The sequence below is a fragment of the Poecile atricapillus genome, chromosome 2, assembly GCF_030490865.1.
Source record: "Poecile atricapillus isolate bPoeAtr1 chromosome 2, bPoeAtr1.hap1, whole genome shotgun sequence".
In the NCBI taxonomy this organism is placed as follows: Eukaryota; Metazoa; Chordata; class Aves; order Passeriformes; family Paridae; genus Poecile; species Poecile atricapillus.
Window position 1 is genome coordinate 107,380,852 of NC_081250.1, and position 18,469 is coordinate 107,399,320.

The 18,469-nt window shown below is 36.3% G+C and overlaps 1 protein-coding gene across 1 annotated transcript in view; it reads left to right on the top strand.

Annotated features, from left to right (window-relative positions):
• The window catches only part of TTC39C (tetratricopeptide repeat domain 39C), a 37,757-nt gene that overhangs the window by 6,406 nt on the left and 12,882 nt on the right, over positions 1 to 18,469 (top strand). The window contains exons 2-6 of the mRNA XM_058830465.1: positions 4,677 to 4,725; positions 6,239 to 6,367; positions 7,338 to 7,452; positions 10,913 to 11,267; positions 12,664 to 12,832. Of these exons, the coding sequence (XP_058686448.1) occupies positions 4,677 to 4,725; positions 6,239 to 6,367; positions 7,338 to 7,452; positions 10,913 to 11,267; positions 12,664 to 12,832 (817 nt within the window). The remainder of the gene's footprint in view (positions 1 to 4,676; positions 4,726 to 6,238; positions 6,368 to 7,337; positions 7,453 to 10,912; positions 11,268 to 12,663; positions 12,833 to 18,469) is intronic.

The window sequence follows — 18,469 nt, forward strand, 5'->3', positions numbered from 1 at the left end:
AACTTAAAGGTTATAAGTCAGGTTTGGTGGAAATGGCAAAAGAGGTGTGATAGTAAGCAGATCTTATTAAATTCTGTGAAAGATGCAAATGCTTTAAAGACTTTTTACTCTTGTTAGTGCACCTACTTCTTGATCTACTGTTTCTGGTAAAATATTTCAGGTTGTTGTGATAGGATAGATATGTTTTCATTTTAATCTACTTCAGGATTTCAGAGATGCTAAAGCAGTTACATTATGTCAGTTCAGCTGTTATAGTTGGTCATGGAAAGTGATTTTGGTCAGGTTGGAAGAAAAGGTTTTGCTTAAGTCCCCAATTCTTGCAAATTTAGAGAGTGCAAGTGGAGAGTTAGAATAAATCTGCTGATATAACTAGCTTTGTCTCTCACCTTTGTAACTAGTTTCAAATTGAAGATGCAATTGAAAATTCTTCTAATCTCTGGTGTTTTGATGTTGTGTGTCTAAAGTTCACAGCCTGAAGTTAGAGCAAAGCAATCTCCCGTTAATTTGCAGAAGAACCAAAAAAAATGAGATAAAAACTGGATAGAGCAGGGCCACAGAATTATTTTTATATTCCTGAATTTCTCTTTTGGTTGTGTATTTCTAGTAAAAATAGAAATGTATGTTAAGGATTCATTTAACAAAGCAAATTTGGGCTGATTATGAAATGTAAACTAAACCTAGATCTGATATTTGCAGTTCGCAATGTGATGTAATACTGTAATCCTTCCTTGACACTTTTATTACCATGGGTATTTTATATACCAGTTTTGGACGAGAGCTTTACATATGAGGATCTGTCACGTTTGTAGTCTCACAAAATTTCTGGAATATTTTAGAATGATCTGTGATGGAATAATGACCGAAGGCTTTGTATGTTGTTGCAGTAAATTCCTTACCTTTCTATTTACATATTTTTCTGCCTTGTTTTAAAATATTTAGTTCCTGCATCTGTATTTATCTGTGAACTTAGATGAACTATGTCATCCATTTTGCTTTATTCTCCCACTTTGTGGATAAAAATTAATTTGTTTTGTTTCAACCTGAGCATCACTCAACATGATGACTGAATTCTTGATGGACTGTGGTTAAAGTAGCAAGGACTAGAAAAACTGTGAGGATGTGTTGGCAAGTTAATTACATTACTCTAAATTTAAACTTGAGCTGGGCTGTAGAAGCTTTAGAGGCTGATGTGGAGAAGGGAAATACTGTCTTGGAAAAAGCTGTAGAAAAAAAAAAGGAAATACTGAGAAGTATTTTTTTATTTGCTTTTATGTGCTTCAGTTCTGATGTATTTTCTTTTATTGTGAAACTGGGCTGTATTATCTCAGCATTATTAAACCAAAGCTTTAAACCCTTGAATTTATCATCGTGTGTGAAAATGGGGCATAGCAAATACCTTTCTTCTGAAACTGAGTTAATGCCTTAAATATATGCTATGAAATGAGGCAAATCAATCAGGGATTTTTGGAAGAAGCAATGTCTTGTGTAATGCTAGTTTATATGTCTGGAGGAAAGTTCTGCTTCAGTGCTCTGAAGTTTTTGACTTAAGTTTAGTTACACATGCCAGCTTTATTGATATGTAGGAATTTTTACTGTGGTTTCTTGTAGTAATGGTGTTAATAACATAGTTTCTTATAAAAAAGATACCTTCAGGAGTCCTAGTTTCCGAGGTGAAGTGTAAACTATGTTTTACAAAATATGTCTGGAGACTGATTTTTTTTTTCCCTTTCATCTTTGAGCTAATTGAAAGTCGTTAGATTTTTCTTTACTTAATGGAGGTTATTGCTTTCAAAGTTGTGAGGATAACTTGGCTACCCAAGTTATATATATATATATATATATATATATATATATATATATATATACCCCAAGTGTCTCAGTGTTAATTTGTATTTGATTCCATAGCTCCTGTCAGCATAGATGCGGCCCTTGTTTTGCTGTTAGTATCTTCTCAAGTACTGCCTCATTTTTTGTTTCTTAACAACTTTAGAGTTGTCTGTCAAAAAGGATGGAACTTCATGTCTGAAGCTGAAGGTCACTTACAAGGACTTTGAGCTTTTTGTGGGATTGTGTTTTTCCCAGAAACTTACTGCCATCATTAGTCACACCTCAGAACAGTACCATGCCATTGCAAACTTTTCCTCGCTCTCAAGGAAAAGAGGACCTTAAACTGTTGACGACTTTATCAGACTCATGAAGACTGAGCACATAACATGGTTGTTGTTTAAAATTGTATTTTAAACACTTAAATTACCTTATTAAATGATCTTCCATAAAGCTGCAATTATAGTCTCTACCCAGTGACTGTGTAGGAATGTGCCGTAAGTGTTCCTTATTTTCTTTAGTGATGACACAAGTTCTGTGTGGGGGACTCCTACAGGAAAGTTTTGATGTTTTGATTGCCATATTCCATGGTCTCAACAGAAGCATCTCCCAGACATAGGATAATATTATGCATTGCGTTTCCTTCCTTCAGGGTCCTTTTGTGCTACAGCCCATATGTGCTGTAATGGCAATGCTTTTTATAGATTGTGTGACTGAAAGTTAAAAAGAACTGATCTGTGACATTTACCTCATGTATTATAGCTGCTGATAATTTCAGAGTGGAATAATGATGTGACTTGATTTTTTTTGTTGTTTCATCTTTGATCATGGGGGATGAATTGGGAACAGAAGTAACAGTGAGTGTCAAGAGTGCAAGTATGGAAGCAGTTTTGAAAGGTCAGTTGAAAAAGATAAGTATGTACTTGGGGAAAAAACTCAGCTGTACACAGACAAATATACACTTGGGTGAATTTTCATTGCTTCAGTTTATTTTGTAGTCTTTAAAGACCAGTTGGCTCTCAACTGTAGTTATCTCAGTTTTTAACATTATTTTAACATTTTTTAACCCTCCAGAACTGCTTGCATTCATGTGTACGTAGGTCTGAGGAAACACAAAAATGAAAACTTGCTTTATTTCTGGGCTTATTTGAAGCTCAGTACACAGCTTCCTACTTACAGACATGAAAACGATCTATGTGATCTGTGTGCTGATCTGTTCTGCAGTTTTAGATCAGTTGGGCGTTGATATTGCAGGTGTGACCTTGAAATGTGTGGAGAAGGTTGTGCTGGGAGTATGATGGTAGGACTGCCTGCTGAATGGTCCCATGTGCCTCATGAGTTGAAGAAGGGATCATGAACGAGCCATGTGCCCTCTGCAGTAGGAGTTCATGCTGGAGGTGCCAGCTGCAGCAAGTGCAATTTGTGTGGCTGATTGCTGCTGCCCTGTGTACCACAGCTGCTGGGAAAGCACAGTCCAGGTACTGAAAAACAGAGACATTTACTGGCAGCTGTTCTTTGTTGCCTCCTAACAAAGGGGGAAGTACTCAACCTATTGTTCCTTTGGAAAAAATAATGGAAAAAATGTGATGAGTTGTATTGATCTTACATTTAGGTGTATATACAGAATTGAGCAGTGTATATAGAGAGGAAAGGTTTATCCTGTTACAACATGCTTTGTTTGTCTTCCCTGTTTTTCTTTCTCATTATTCTTGTTAATGGTCTTGCTTTTAGAAATTTATGCTAAATCAAAAGTGAGAAAAGGTGTATGTAGGGGAAGCATTGCTGACTGCTGCTTTTTTAAAAAAAAAACCTGCCAAACAGCCAAACTCTACTCTTGTATTGTATTGTATGGTACCGGTTCACTACTGGAAATTTGTGTTTTAGCAATATGCTTCTTTCTTGGTGGTTTTTCAAGTACCTCTGCTATTTTAAAGCTCTGCTTTAATCTAATGCTTGGAAAATAAAGTTGAAAACAAAATAGGTACTGTACTGTAGCTATATATGTTTCTGTAGCCTAACTTAAATACTTCCTAAATGCTAGAAGTCTGTGTTTTTATATAACCTGGCAGCCCACCACTGAACAATGTGAATCAGTGGTACCACGGAGGTTCTGACATTTTTTGTTTTGTTTTTTTTTCGAAGTGCCGTCTATGTGGCATTGCTGTAGCCTCATGAAACCTGTCTGCTAATGTATTACCATGGTTTTAGTTGCCTCAATTTTTTGATCTAGCTGTGATTTCACCCTTTGTAAATAGCCCTGTGAACAGAATAGGTTGAAGCATCTTAAAGCTGATCCACACAGGGTAGTAAGATAGGGATTCTGAGCTTGAAAGAAAACAGCTACAAAACCATAAGCCTTGTAAGAACGTTGTATTACAATATCTTCATAATGTTGTATAGATGCATTTTTTTAGTGGGTAGGTTAACTTAAATTCTTAGAAACAGATGGAAATGGGACTCTCTTAACAGAACCACTTAACATGTGTCTTCTAGGACAGACTCGTAGTGATGGATCACAAGAGGAGTGTGGAATTGGCAGATTTTTAATTTTTTTGTAGCTTTTTCTTTTGACCTGAATTGAATGTATTTTGATGGCAGTGGTTTCTCTTAAAATATCTGTATCCTAATACCTGAAAAATTATTTTTTAAAAATATATTCAGTATAGTAAAAGATGAAGCTTTTGGTTTTCTATTTCCATTAGGTTTTGCAAATATCTTTGTAATTGATACAGAGCACCCACTGAGATTTATTTACAAACATAACAAGCTATACCCAAGGGATTCAATATGGATCGTTGTTACAGAAAATATGTATGTACAAATACAGTAACTATTTTTTGTTTTCTTTACAGAAACCATAGCCCATTAATGAGTTTTGGGGCCAGTTTTGTCAGTTTTTTGGTGAGTAGATGAGAACACATATCTCTTGGGGTTCATGGCTGTATGTGCATACATGTGTTCATAATACTCTTATCTTTTTTTTTCTTTTTCTGAGACTATTTTTTTACAAATTTTTACATTAAACACAGCTAGAGAACAAGGCATTATGCTGTGTAAAGCTTATTTACTCATGTGGTTTAAATAGAAAGTAAAGGTTTTGCAATCCAGCTTCTCAGATGTATTAAATATTTATGTGTTCCATTAACGAAGCCATAATAAAAAGTTCTCTTAAGTGAGCAGTTGAGTTATTTATTTATTTATTTATTTGATTAAAATAAAAGTCATGAATGCCTGTTTCTCTGGTAACTTTTGCTGTTGAAGATTTTTCCATCCATATGTCCGGGTGACAGGTGTTAATTCAATCCATTTGCATTGCTTCCAATTTGGATAGATGAGAATTGAGAAGACTGATTGACAGAAAAGTCATAATGAGCAAGTTAGATTTGTTAAATGCTTTTTTTGAATATAGCATACTAGAAATTATAATGCCATGTATAAAAACTGAGCAAGTATATTATAAAATATTTGGATCTTTGTTTTTTAGACTCTCCTTATTCTGACTTCACTGCTTCATCTTAGATCTCACTAGAAATTATCTATGGTAATACTCTTTTGAAGAACAGAATTTATTATAATATGTCAGAAGTACATGATTTGTGAATGAAATAAATACGAATTCTCTGTAGTGTGCAATATCAAAAAATACACCGGTTAGGAAACCTCCTGGGGCATATGCGTCCTTTTAAGTTGTGGAGGGGAGAAAGGAAAGAGAAAATCTCTCAGGCTTGCTTATCTGAATTGATGTGCTGAACCAGTGCAACATCACAGTGCAGCATCAGAGGATCTTGAAAGTATCTAGCTTAGCTGCTGTTCTAAATATAGCAGCAGCACTTTGTGTTCCTGTGTCATTCAGAGCTTTTGTTTAATAAGGTCCAAGAAAATAAGTTACTTGTCCTGAAATTTTTTTTCAGTTGGTTTAGCAGTACTTGGAGTCAGATGTGGTTTCTTTTTCTTCTTACCTGTGGAGGCACTGGCTATTATTTTGAAGAATTTAATAGCTGCTTATTGCTACTGACCTTAAAGGCCTGTTATTTATATGAATGAATAAAAACAGATACCTACACAGATTGATATAATGCCTTACATAACAAAAATTGCAAATGAATGTATAGGAATTTTTCTTCTACCTAAAGTAATCTGACAGTGCATTTAGTTTGACTGTATTTGAAGTCTAGGGTAGTGTTTAGCACTTAGTGTGTTCTGAGTTGATTGTCTTGAAATTTTGGTAAAGCACTCAATTTTCTAGTTCTGTGTTTATGTGTTAGAAGTATTTGCACTGATGTGTGTATATTAATACTTCAGTTTAAAAAATTCTACTGTCCAGTTTTTATGAAAATTTTTACTGTCCCACAGCTTTTGTAGAAATAAAAGTATTTGTGGTTTTTATCATTCAAATGTGCTTGGTTTTTGATAGAATGCCATGATGACATTTGAAGAGGAGAAAATGCAACTGGCATGTGATGACTTAAAGGCTACAGAGAAACTTTGTGAAAGTGAAGAAGCTGGAGTTATAGAAACAATCAAAAATAAAATTAAAAAGAACGTAAGAACATAATTTGTGTATTGAATAACTTTTTCTGGAAACTTCCTTTCTGTCCTCTTTGTATTGTGAAAATATGATTTTTGTATGTGAAGATCAGTTGAGATTAATAATAAATTTGGAAATTCAGTCAAATATTTTGTTTGAATTTCCTAATTATTCTAAAATATTTAGTCTCAGGTGAGTAAAGCGTCTTCTGAAGTGTCACGTTGTGTTGATGCTAGCAACTGTTTTCTGAACATGCAAAATTTGTGACCTACTAAAATTATTTCAGGAAGCTTGTAGCCTGTCTAATTCAGTCTAACTTTAATTCATCCATGCTCTAGTTATGTTCAAAAGTTGCAGCGTTGAGGCTGCAGATTGCTTTGAGCCAGGCATATTCCTAGGGAATTTTTCTTCTTTTTTTAGATTTTTCATTGTAAATAATAAAGGAAGAATAAAGCATGGAGATTCAGAACAAGTTAAAGCAGTTGTATAGAAACATCCAGTGAGCAGCCTGCCAAGTGTGACACAGCAGAACCACAGCAGAAAAAGAAGCCATTTCCCTTCAGTGTTTAGTTTGCTTGGTAAAAAGTGTTGCACCTGTTGTACTTAACTCTGCTCTTAAGGGGCACTGTATTTACCCTGCCACTTGTCATACACCCTTTTCTGTGCTCTTCATGTTTAATATCTGTTAATTGCGTGTCTTAAGCATTTAGTAATAATTAAATGAAATTTTAATCTGTTCTGACAATTAGTAGAACCTTGTGTAAAATAACTGGTAATATATGTGTAAAATTTCTCTGTTAAGTAGGATTTTGCTTGATGATCTGTCCAAGAAATTTTAGCATAGCTTTCAACTTCAAAGTTAATTTAGTAGCAATGCTACCACTTGCAGTTAATTTTGGATTTTTTAAATTTTTCATATTTAGACAAGTGTTATGTATTATCTTTCTTAATATTTTTCTGTGCTCTGTGTTTGTATTCCAAACAGGTTGATGGACGGAAATCCACTCTATCCATGATAGATCGTCTACAAAGACAAATAATTGTAGCAGACTGTCAAGTCTACTTGGCTGTGCTCTCATTTGTCAAACAAGAGTTATCAGGTGTGCTGTGGCTTGCGTATTTAGATATATTTTAGCATGATATCTTCTTAATTAAGCTTAAACATAAAATTGCTGTATTATTATCAGGAAAAGTAATTGTTTTGTAAGGAGCACAGTTCCATTTGAAACATTCCAAAATTGATACACCTACAGAGGTGTTCCACCTGTGTGTAGGTAGTGGTGAAAAATGAGATGGATTGCTACAAATTAGGGCTTTTTTTCTTTTTCCATACCAATAATCATGTTCAATTGGTTCTCCTTAGACAAGTTCGCTTGCTATCATAGAGGTGGTAGAGGAGTTGGGATGAAGATGGATAGCATCTGTGCACTTTGTGGCCTGAAAGATAAAAGAGGCTGTTAAATGCAGGCCACTGGGAAAATCCTGATATTCCATATGTATTCTGTTCATGACAATTCAGGGAGGTGACAAAGTGCCAATGAAAGCAATTTTAAATGAGTGTGTGCTGAACATGGAACTGCTGAATCAGTTCTTACTCTCTGGTCACTGGAGTGCGTCCTTGCATGCCAAAGAGAGTAATCCTGTCGTGTTGAATACAAACCCTTCCTTTCAACTGCAGAGCTGTTTCTGATGTTTTGTTGCATTTCTGCATCTCTTGCACAATCTTAAAACATACTTTTATCTGTAAGTTTATAGAAACTCTGGTCAAGGTCATATAGAAAATATGAGCGTACCTCAGGGTCCTACCAAATCAATGAAGATCAAGATAAGGCAGACAGACCAAACTCTGCTGATCATCTGAAAAGGAATGTGGAAATATCATTCAGATTATTTAAAATAAGACTTAAAAATTTCAGTCAAGGATGTAATGTTTTCTGTGATATGTAGATTTGTTTTATTCCAAGCTATGGCATCAAGAATATGTTTGGTTCTTGTTAGCAGAAATTCAGGAGATATTTCTGTCTACTTTGTGTGTTGTGCTGCAGAAGGGTCTTGCTATTTTTGATGCAGTTCTGGGTTTTTGTTTGCGGTGGTTATTTTTTCCCCTCCCTCTTGAAGCTTTTTCCCCTTGTTTCAGTATGTATTCTGCAGCTGCATAACTGGGTTGGATGCTGTAACTGAAGGTGGTGTCTGTTCCTTTTCTCTCTTGTCTGCAGCTCAGAGAACTCAAGTGGGTAGCAGAGAATTGCAGAACATGCAGTATATTTGGGTTATTCTACTGAGCAAAAAATGTACCTGAAATCTTTAGTTAAAATTTCAAGTAGCTAAATGCTATTTCAGTGACTGCTAGTTACTGACATTGCTGAGATATTGGATTCATTATTTTGTGTTTTAAAGTATATTATCTTTCTGTTTATGTACATACGTTCTTTGTTTTTATCGTATTTCTGCACATTTCTGCAAGATTATTGAAATAAGTGCAGTTTCACAAAAAAAAACCCAGGAGACAAATACTTCTGATTGGTGGATGGGTGAAAAATTATTTGTTTTTCTTCCTGGAACAGTTTGACAAGAAGCATATGATGCTACGCAAGTTGGTTTCTCATATGCTTAACACGTTTTATATTTTCTTTTCCACCCTCGTGGATGTATTAGAAATACTTCCATCATAAAGTTCTTGGCAGACCAAATTGACATTAGCTTCCCCTGGCAATACTGAACTACCTTTTCTTGGTATTTATCACTACTGTCATGGGTCTGACTGCTTTCATGTCAGGAAGTCAGCTTCGTGATTTGGCTTGATTTAATTTTTATGTCTAAAAAGTCAGAAATTCCTTGTTTTAATTTGTTAGGTTGTTCTGTATTGGTATAGCAATATCCTATCAATTATGGTTATGCTGTGTTAGTGAACAGTTTAATGACAGCAGACCAATGGAAGTAAAGTGTAAAACTGCTTTTTTTTCATACCACATCTTTTACATTTCATGCTTGCACTGGAACGCAGTAGTTAGCTGTGGGCAGAAGCACTATCTTTAGGAGAAGTAAAATGTGGGGTTTTCTTACTACCTGTGTGCTGCATTGCTGTGCAGGGTTGTGTGAGCATTCATCTTGAGGTGAGCCACATAACTTCTAAAGTACTCTGTGCAGCCAAAAAGTGACCTAATTGCTTAAAATTATAGTAGTGTTAGTCTTGTAATGCAGCTGAATCAAGGTTGGGGGGTTTCATTTTTATTCTAATACTTTAATACTTATCTCAAGAGAGAGGATTAATTTTTTTAAAATATTTCCAAGTTCATGTTGACAGAACCCGTCTGTCATAACTGAGAATACAAATTTTACAGTCTTTCTCAGTACAGTTTTTTTAAGACTATCGAACTAGCTTCGTGCCCTCTTAGTATAACAAGAATCCAAAAAGAGGTAGTCTAGTCTGTGATGTTACTTTCTCTAGGAACTTGGGGCTTTTTTTGTGATTTGTGAGGGTTTTTGTCAAAGGCATCAAAGGCTTTTATAGAGTTGTTTGGTATTAATAGCATCTTGCTTTTCTTTGACACACCCCACCTGTTATGGTCTAATTCTGGCATTAGTTATAACACTGATCTTTGCAAATCTGGCTATATTTGTTTAGAACACTGCTGCTATAACCATGTTTTTATTTTATTTTTAGTTAGTCTTTGTCACTGCAGTTCCTAACTCTCAGGGTTCTGTCACAGCCAAAATGCTGGTGTCTGTTTTTACAGCTAAACTGTGCAAGGATGTTCTCCATTTGTTTCATGTTTAACGCTTATCATTATTAAAGGGTGTGCTTGTAACAAAGATGATTTTTGTGTAAATAGACAAATTGAACACCTTAATCTTTTGATGTCAGGCCTTTTTTTACCCTGCTGTAAAGATCACAGACTGAGAATACTGTCATTCTCCAACAAGAATGCTCAAGACCAGATTCCTAGGGAAATTGAGGTACCCACATTGCATTTTAAATTAAGGAAGTTAGGCAACTGAAAAATACTTAAAAAACATATAATTTTTGTTTTTTCTTTTTTCTTTTTTGTCCTTAATTGTAGGGGACTGTGTTCATGTGAAGGGCAGGGAAACGATAATGTTGAAAATTTTACTGTCTAACCCAAAGGAGAGGCTTTCCTTAGTATTTTCCCATCAACTGTCTTTTAACACAATTTTAAGAGGAGGTGTAATCCCTTTTGAGTTTTGCTTCTCTCTGCTAGACAGCCGTTTTATTGCACTCTACAGTGGAGCAAAATCCAGCATTAAGTTCTTTGATTGCTCTCTTTCTCTGTGACAGCTGTACTGCCACGTTGCTGACTGCAGGTGCCTTTGTGTTGTGTGCTGCTGTAAAATCTGTGGTTGTACACACTGAAGTTCATAGTGCCCAGTGTGGAAGACCTCTCTGAGGGAACAGTAGCTATTACAAAATCCTTTATACACTAAGTTGTTGCAAATAGAGCATCCTGGGTATGGAAAATAGCATTTACAATATACTTTAGGATGTTTGGCTTCTGAAGTATGTCCTTGAAGTATTTATTTTCTTCCTTGATTTTTTTATAGCGTACATAAAAGGTGGGTGGATACTCCGAAAAGCCTGGAAAATTTACAATAAGTGCTATACGGACATTAATGCACTTCAGGAAATTTATCAGAAGAAAACAACTCAGGAATCTTTGACTTCTGATGCTGCAAATGATAATCATATTGCTGCAGAAGGTGTAACGGAGGATTCGCTAAACAGACTGAAAGGTGCTGTTAGCTTTGGATATGGACTTTTTCATCTTTGCATATCCATGGTGCCCCCAAACCTGCTCAAAATCATCAACCTGCTGGGTTTTCCTGGAGACCGCCTACAGGGGCTTTCCTCACTGATGTATGCAAGTGAAAGTAAGGACATGAAGGCCCCTTTAGCTACGTGAGTAGCTATATTGAAATGCTTTGGTAGATAACTTAGTACTAAAAGTAAGTAACTGGGAAAAACTCAAAACCAGAAAGTCATGTTGCTTTAAAGGAAACAACAGCAGGTAAAATAAACTGGTAGTTTGTTGTTTAACATACCATGGTTTAGTAAATTCATCAGTTACTAATGTATGATATCTCTGCTGTTAATTATCTACATGTATTTGGGGTTTGGGTCAGTATTTTGCTGTATTCTTCAGTACCTGCAGTTCTAATATTCTGTAGTTTAAATGCCAGCAGAGTAAATAAAAGCTCCCCTGAAGGCTGTGTGAATTTACCTGAGTTACACTCTCTGCTGTGGAGAGCATGCTACTTAGTATGAGTCACTGGATTCATTTAGCCATTTTTTCTTACTACTAACACAAAAAATTTTCAATGGTTTTCATTTTTTTTTTTAAGCATCTCAGTGAAATGAGATGTTCCTTACAGTATTTTTAAGGGAGTATTTTGTATGTATTCCTTTTCCTAAGACTTCATACTGCGCTCAGGTATTTTCAAGAGCTGAAGGATTGGCCAGACCTAATTTAAACTGCCCTCATAAATGGCTTTATTATTCCATTATCTACAAATATCTACAAATTAATGCTTTTATTACTGGACCTACAGCAGGTACCATCAGGTGTCAATTTTGAAACACTGACAGCAGAGCTGAAGTTTCTTCTGCTTCAGAAGAAAAATTGTGATTCTGTTAGTTTCAAAAATTTTAGGATTAAATATTCCTGTTGGTCTTTCTCCTTTCTAAGGGAGAAAAATGATACATTTGGAGAATGATTCCTCCTTTAGGTAGCGTTGGAAAGCTTTGTGCTCTGCCTTTGTTTCCAGGAGCAATGTAGGTCATGTAAATATCTACCCTTCTGAACACAGGATATATTTTGTTTTCATATTGATTTCAAGAGTGTCTGCTGGTGTGTGCTCAGGGTTTTTTGTTGATTTTTGTCAGGATTTTTTGGTTGTTTGGTTTTGGGGTTTTTGTTTGCTTTATGTTATTGTTTGTTTGGCTTTTTTTGTTTGTTTCTCTCTCTAGTGAAGAGTTAGTTTTCAAAGTTTTATTGTGTTTTTTTCTTTTCTAAAATGTGCTGAGTTCTAAAGGCTCAATTGCTTTGATGCTATGAGCTCAATTGTTACTTTGCCTTTGGGTAACATGCACTGGATTGTATGTTCAGGTGCAGTTTAGGAGTATGTAGGATGTATGGCAGTAGTACTGTGTTTAAAGTATAAAGCCAGATTGTATAATACAAGATTCATATCTGTCTTTGTCTTCCAGAATAATTAAAAAGTTTGTCTGTGTAGAATGTTACCATTAAATTTCTGTTTACAAGCTGTAATCCTTTTTACTCTTCTATTTCTTTTAGATTAGCTCTGTTGTGGTACCACACCGTTGTTCGTCCCTTTTTTGCCCTTGATGGCAGTGATAACAAGGCAGGATTGAAGGAGGCAAAAGAAATTCTTGCCAAGAAAGAATCTGCTTATCCAAATTCTTCTCTGTTCATGTTCTTCAAGGGAAGGATACAGCGATTAGAGGTATTGCATATTTTCATTCTTTAGACTGATTTTTCCTCCTGATTGTTTCTTTTGTTTTTGTGATGTGAATGAACTGTGCAAGCTTCAGCAGATTGTGACTAAAGATACAGGTACATGGAAAGATAAGAAAGATTGGATGAAGTCCTTCCTAGTTTCAAGTTCACATGCAAAACTTGCTCTTCTACTAGGTCTATCTGAATTAATAACATTTTTAAATTCTTTTTCAGCTACTTGATACTTCTGCAACTCTGCTAAAAGGAAGTGCATTTGGCCACTCAGATTTCTTGAGCTATTTCAGTTTTGCTTGTCAAGCTAAAATTGAGCGTTATCTGCTGAGTACATAGTATCTATCTTCCTCTTGGTTTTGTGCATTGCTCATATACAGCTAATTCTTTGCAGTAGTTTCCCTCAAATAACTACTTCGGTTTTCAGAGGTCACACCAGGATGTTTTCTGTTCCTAAGAGCGAGCTCTGACCTAAACAGAAATGTATTCACTGAAAATGTGTTTGTGAATGCTATTGCAAAGCATTATTCAAACACTGCAGCAGCCTTGTGGATTTTGGCTGAATTATTCTCTAAGAATCTGTTTGAAGTACTACTCAACTCCTAGTTGCTGCTTTTATCAGACCAGAATATTTTCAGAGCAATTACATGAACCAGAAAACCTAACACAAAAGCAGAAGCCCAGAATGTTCAAACCCTTCATGTCAACATTATAATTACAAGAGCTAATTGAGATGTTGATGGTTGTTCCTTGCTAGATTTGCCGTTAAATCTTTCAGATGTAGCTCAGTATTTTCAGAGAGGTAGTAACAGAACAGAGGAACAGGCTTCAGAGAAGAATGCCCTTTCAGACTTGCAGGCATACCCCTGCGTGGGATTTGAATGTTGTTTTTCTTTTTTTGCTGTCTTTCTGAAAGCAGTGGTGCGTTTTGGAAATTACGTTGTCACAGGCAAGTTGCTGGTCTTGAGAAGGTATTAATGTTGCCTGAGTAGGAAAGACCTTAGTGGGTTTTATTCATTTATATGCCTCTTCCATTCTCATGGTAGAAATCAAATTTGTTGGGAATAACTACACAATGCAGGGTATAAATTGGTATTTTAATGTAACAAGGAATAAAATTTAAATGATTCTTTTGACTTTCAGGGCAAGTTATGGCAAAAGTCTGAGCATAAATTGTTAATAAATGGAGTGTATGTGTAAAGAAAGAGGATATATTTAGGATAAGTATCAGTTTTGTGTAGTCAGTCCCTTTCTGGAGAACTGTAATGTTTCAAAGGAGAGTTGTTTAAATGTAATCTTACTGCATTATTTAATGCACAAATACTGTATGGAGACAGTTAAGTTTAGCTCCAAGTGAATGGCGACAGCATGGCCATGTTAACTAAGTCAGTAGCTCAGGCAGGCAGAGTGCTGTGCATTATGCTGTGTAGCCATGCCCTTAGTCAGCAGAAAGCTTTTTGGTTGCTGGAAGGAATTAAAATGTCCCTTTGCTATCTATTCATGTGTGTGTTTTCATGAGAGCTTTTCCATTCAGCAGCCTCTTCCCCCTCCCCCCCGTCATTTCTTTGTTCCCAGTGGTGCTCTGTCACTGAGGTTTTGCTACGTCCAAATGTTCCTGTTAAGTGTCTTGGGCTCTTTTAGATTTTGGTAGGACTTTTCCAGCTTAATTTGCTTAAAGGCTATTGGCATAATAGCGAAGGAAGGAATGTAACTGGTGGCAATGGCATGTGGAGCTGCACTGGGTTTCTGCACAACACACTTGTGGTTACCTGTGTCCTGAATCTGGGCATTGGTCTTGCAGCATCCATTGCATATTGGTGTGTCCAGCAGGACCAGGGCAGTGACTGTCCCCTTGTGAGGGGCCACTGGTGAGGCTACACCTCGAGTAGTGTCCAGTCCTGGGCCCCTCAATTCAAGACAGACATTGAGGTTGTTGGTGTGTCTGGAGAAGGGCAGCACAACTGGTGAAAGGTCTGGAGCATGAGTCCTTTGAGGAGCAGCTGAGGGAGCTGGGGTTGTTCAGTCTGGAGAAGGCTTAGGGGTGGCTTCTCTACAACTGCCTGAAAGGAGGCTGTAGCCAGCTGGGGATCAGCCTCTTCTATCACAGGCAGTGAGTAATAGGATGAAGGACATGGCTTCAAGCTGAACTAGGGGAGATTAAAGTTCCACCTCAGCAGTAATTTAGTTGCACAAAAGGTTGTTTAGCATTGGAACAAGCTGTGCAGGGAAGTGGTGGGATTGCCTGAAGGTATTCAAGAAATGATTGGATGTGGTTCTTGGTGCTGTGGTTTAGTTGCCAAGGTGATGATTGGTTAAGGATTGATCTTGGAGGTCTCTTTCAACCTAAACGATTCTGTGATTCTGAACCAGACGTGCACAGACACTCACATTACAGGCTAATATGCTGAGTTGTAATTTCCTCCTCATTTCCAAGAGCTCCTGCAAAGCCTAGGAAGTGCTTATTTGGCCTTCCTTGAAACTGTTAGTGCATAGGTAGGTTTAAATTCTTTCCAATGGGCATAGGATATTATTCCAGGTGGCTTACCAGAATTGTATTTTAATGTATATTCACTTAAAAGTATACCTTGAGCTGAAGCTTATCTACTTTAGTCCTTCTTTTACATCTGTCATCTCTTAACAGTTCTATGGCATAATATAATAGTACAGATAGATAAAAGGCCCCTTAGATGTTACTCAGAAGACGTTGTGTGTTCCATTTATGGTTGTAGGGTTTGCGTTAGGGCCTGCTAGCACTCAGTCTATCAAATTTTTTCCTTTTGCTTTTTTTGTAGCCTTCAGCTGATGGTATATTCAGCTTCCATTAGGAAACCTTCATACTGTATGTATGTGTCTTTTCTTTTCTATGAAGAAAAAACAAGTAAGGAGCATTGTTCAGACCATGGACACCTGGAGACAGGGAAACTGTTCAAAACGCAGGAGCAGTAATTCAGGACTGGACAGTGAGACACAAATCTGACAAAGGGGGAAATTGCCAAGAAAGGCAGGCAAGGAGAAAGCACTATCTCTCTGAAACCTTCCTGTCTATAAAAGACAAATGAACAGCATGGGACTGAATAATGCTTTGTGCCCCAAAAAGCATGAATGGATATTAGTCAGTAAAACCCTTAGCAGACTTCAGTTTTCAAAGAAGTAGCCTTACAGGTGCAATAAATGTGGAGCAAATTTTCTGTCAGCTTTTTTTTCCTGGATTCACATTTTTGAGAAAAAAGTCTGAAAGCACTTGGAGACTATTGAATTGAGCAATTTAAGGGAAAGGAAAGAAGGATGATCTGGGGAGACTGGAATGAAAATCCACCAGAAAGTTAAAGGTTGCACTGCTAGGCTGATCAAATGTCTTTTTTCTTTCCAAAGAGTAGGTTAAGAGACTGTGTATTAAAAGTAGCATTTTTACTGACTTTTGTGTAATTCACTAAGGCTGCTTTTATGGACATTTCTGTGCTTGATTTGTGATTATATGGTATGTATTCCATCCTCACAAGTATTTCTTTGTCAAGGTCTCACAATTTCTTTGAAATAACTTACCTTTAAAGCTGGTAGTGATATTTCATGTAAGCTTAAACTACTGCAAACAAGTGAGAATTATGTTTTATACTTAGGCCTAAAGGGTACATAAAAATAGAGTTGGTATTATAATGGCTGAAACCCACTGGTCTAAAATAGGTCCACAGACACAGCCAGAAACTCCATTTCTTATTACTGTAAAAGTAAAAATATTGCCACCCACATTCTAAATGTGTATTGTCTGATACTAGAACGATGTTAATACACCCCAGTTTAATTTTGAAACCAAGATTTACACTATTCAGGTGTGATTTTGTAGCCAGTAGTGGAAGATGGACATGGTGGTAGCATGGGAGAGGGCAGTGAGAGGTGGTGTTCTGGATCTTGCCCATTTCTGCTTTTCATCTTCCAGTTTTGCTTTCTCTTTTTTGTTTTTTCTTCCCTAGTCAGCAACACTGTTTAAAATCTTTTAAAATCATACCCCTCAACAATAGTTTAATAAATTGATGGCTTCATGTGGAGAGCAATAAGGGTATAAAGCAAAAATAAAGTATTTGAAAAAAGTTATGAACTGGACATGGTTGGCTTTGCTTTAATTAGGAACTCACTCCCTGTGTGTGTGCTGTGTGTACATATCTATATATCTATATCTATCTATATATATGTGTGTGTATATATATGTGTGTATATATATATATACGTATATATAAAAAATAGGAAATCTCTGGCTGCAAAAAAATCCCTCAGGTTCTGAGGCTTGACCCATTTTTTCCATTGGTGTAGGTGCATGTAAATAGTCTGAGGGAAAAAGTACCAAATACTCCAGCTGACACCAGTGGTAGCTTTAGGTGTGCTAAATTGTGGTTGATGAGCAGGCTGCTGAAAATGTGCTGTGGTAACATGTGCTTAAATGTAGTGTCTACAAGCGCTCTTGCTTTTTAGCTACCTTTTGTAGATGTTACAGTATCAGGACCTTCATCCTTATTTAGGGGTGAGAGGCTGTGGTATAGAAAAGCAGGCTGAGGACAAGAGTAATAGCAAGCATTGAGAAGTCTTAAATGAGCTTTCTGGAAGACAATCACAGTGATGTCTAAAGTAAAAAAAAAATTGAAGACATGTAATATCAAAGTTTATTTTCAGGAAATGTGCTGACTTTTCTAGTTACTTTTTGCTATAAAGTACAGTATCCTAGTTTAATTCCAGTTTGATTTTGTGACTTGTCTAAGGAAAAATGGGTTTTAGTGTGTTAAGGAATAGAAAGTGTAGGCTTTAAAACACCCATATAGTGTCCTCTGGTATAAATTATTAGCTTTTAGAAGTTGATTTTTGGTTTTCCCTCATTTCTGAGCATGGTTTCTTAAAATCATTATGAATTCAGAGTGGTAGTTGAGAACAGAGATGTTCTGGAGGGAGAAAGGTGTCCTGAGATTTCAGAACAACTCTGGGGAAATGTATGCTGTCATTGGAAGCCGTCTTGGTAAGCTCTGTAGATGCTTAGTTGTTGTGTTGGGGCTTTCAGTTTTAATATGAAGTCCAGAAATGTAAGACTAGGCTTCTCACATTAGGTTGATACATCCTCTTTATGGTTTTGTAGTTCTGTATGTTACATATTTTATGGTTCATCTTTTTTTGTCTTTATATTATGTCCAAGAGAAACGTGAGCGATATCTATTGAAGGAATTAAGTGTGTCTATGTATTTATAAAGCTAAAGAACATCAATTTCAGGTGCAGCCAGGATGTTATGCTTAGACTCTTAGGACTTAATAATTCTTTTTGTTTGTTCTTTTAAACAGTAAACAGATAGTAATTAATTTAAGAATTAACACCAAGAGTAGTAATTCATCTTCGAGGATGTTGCTGCAATCCCTGGAGATGATTGAAACTTCAATTATTAATGAATGTTTCTGAAACATACTTGAATGAGCTTGATGCTGAAGGAAGACTTAGGCATATGTCAAAACACTTGAGAGAGTTAGAGAGGTGGGTTATAGAAGATTTGAATATTCAACAGTCTGAACTTGTATATTGCCAGGTGGTTGGTATTTCCTGTGCTGCCTCAGGCAGGTGTACAGCATTGTAGACAATGAGTTGATGGCCAGTAGTCATTGT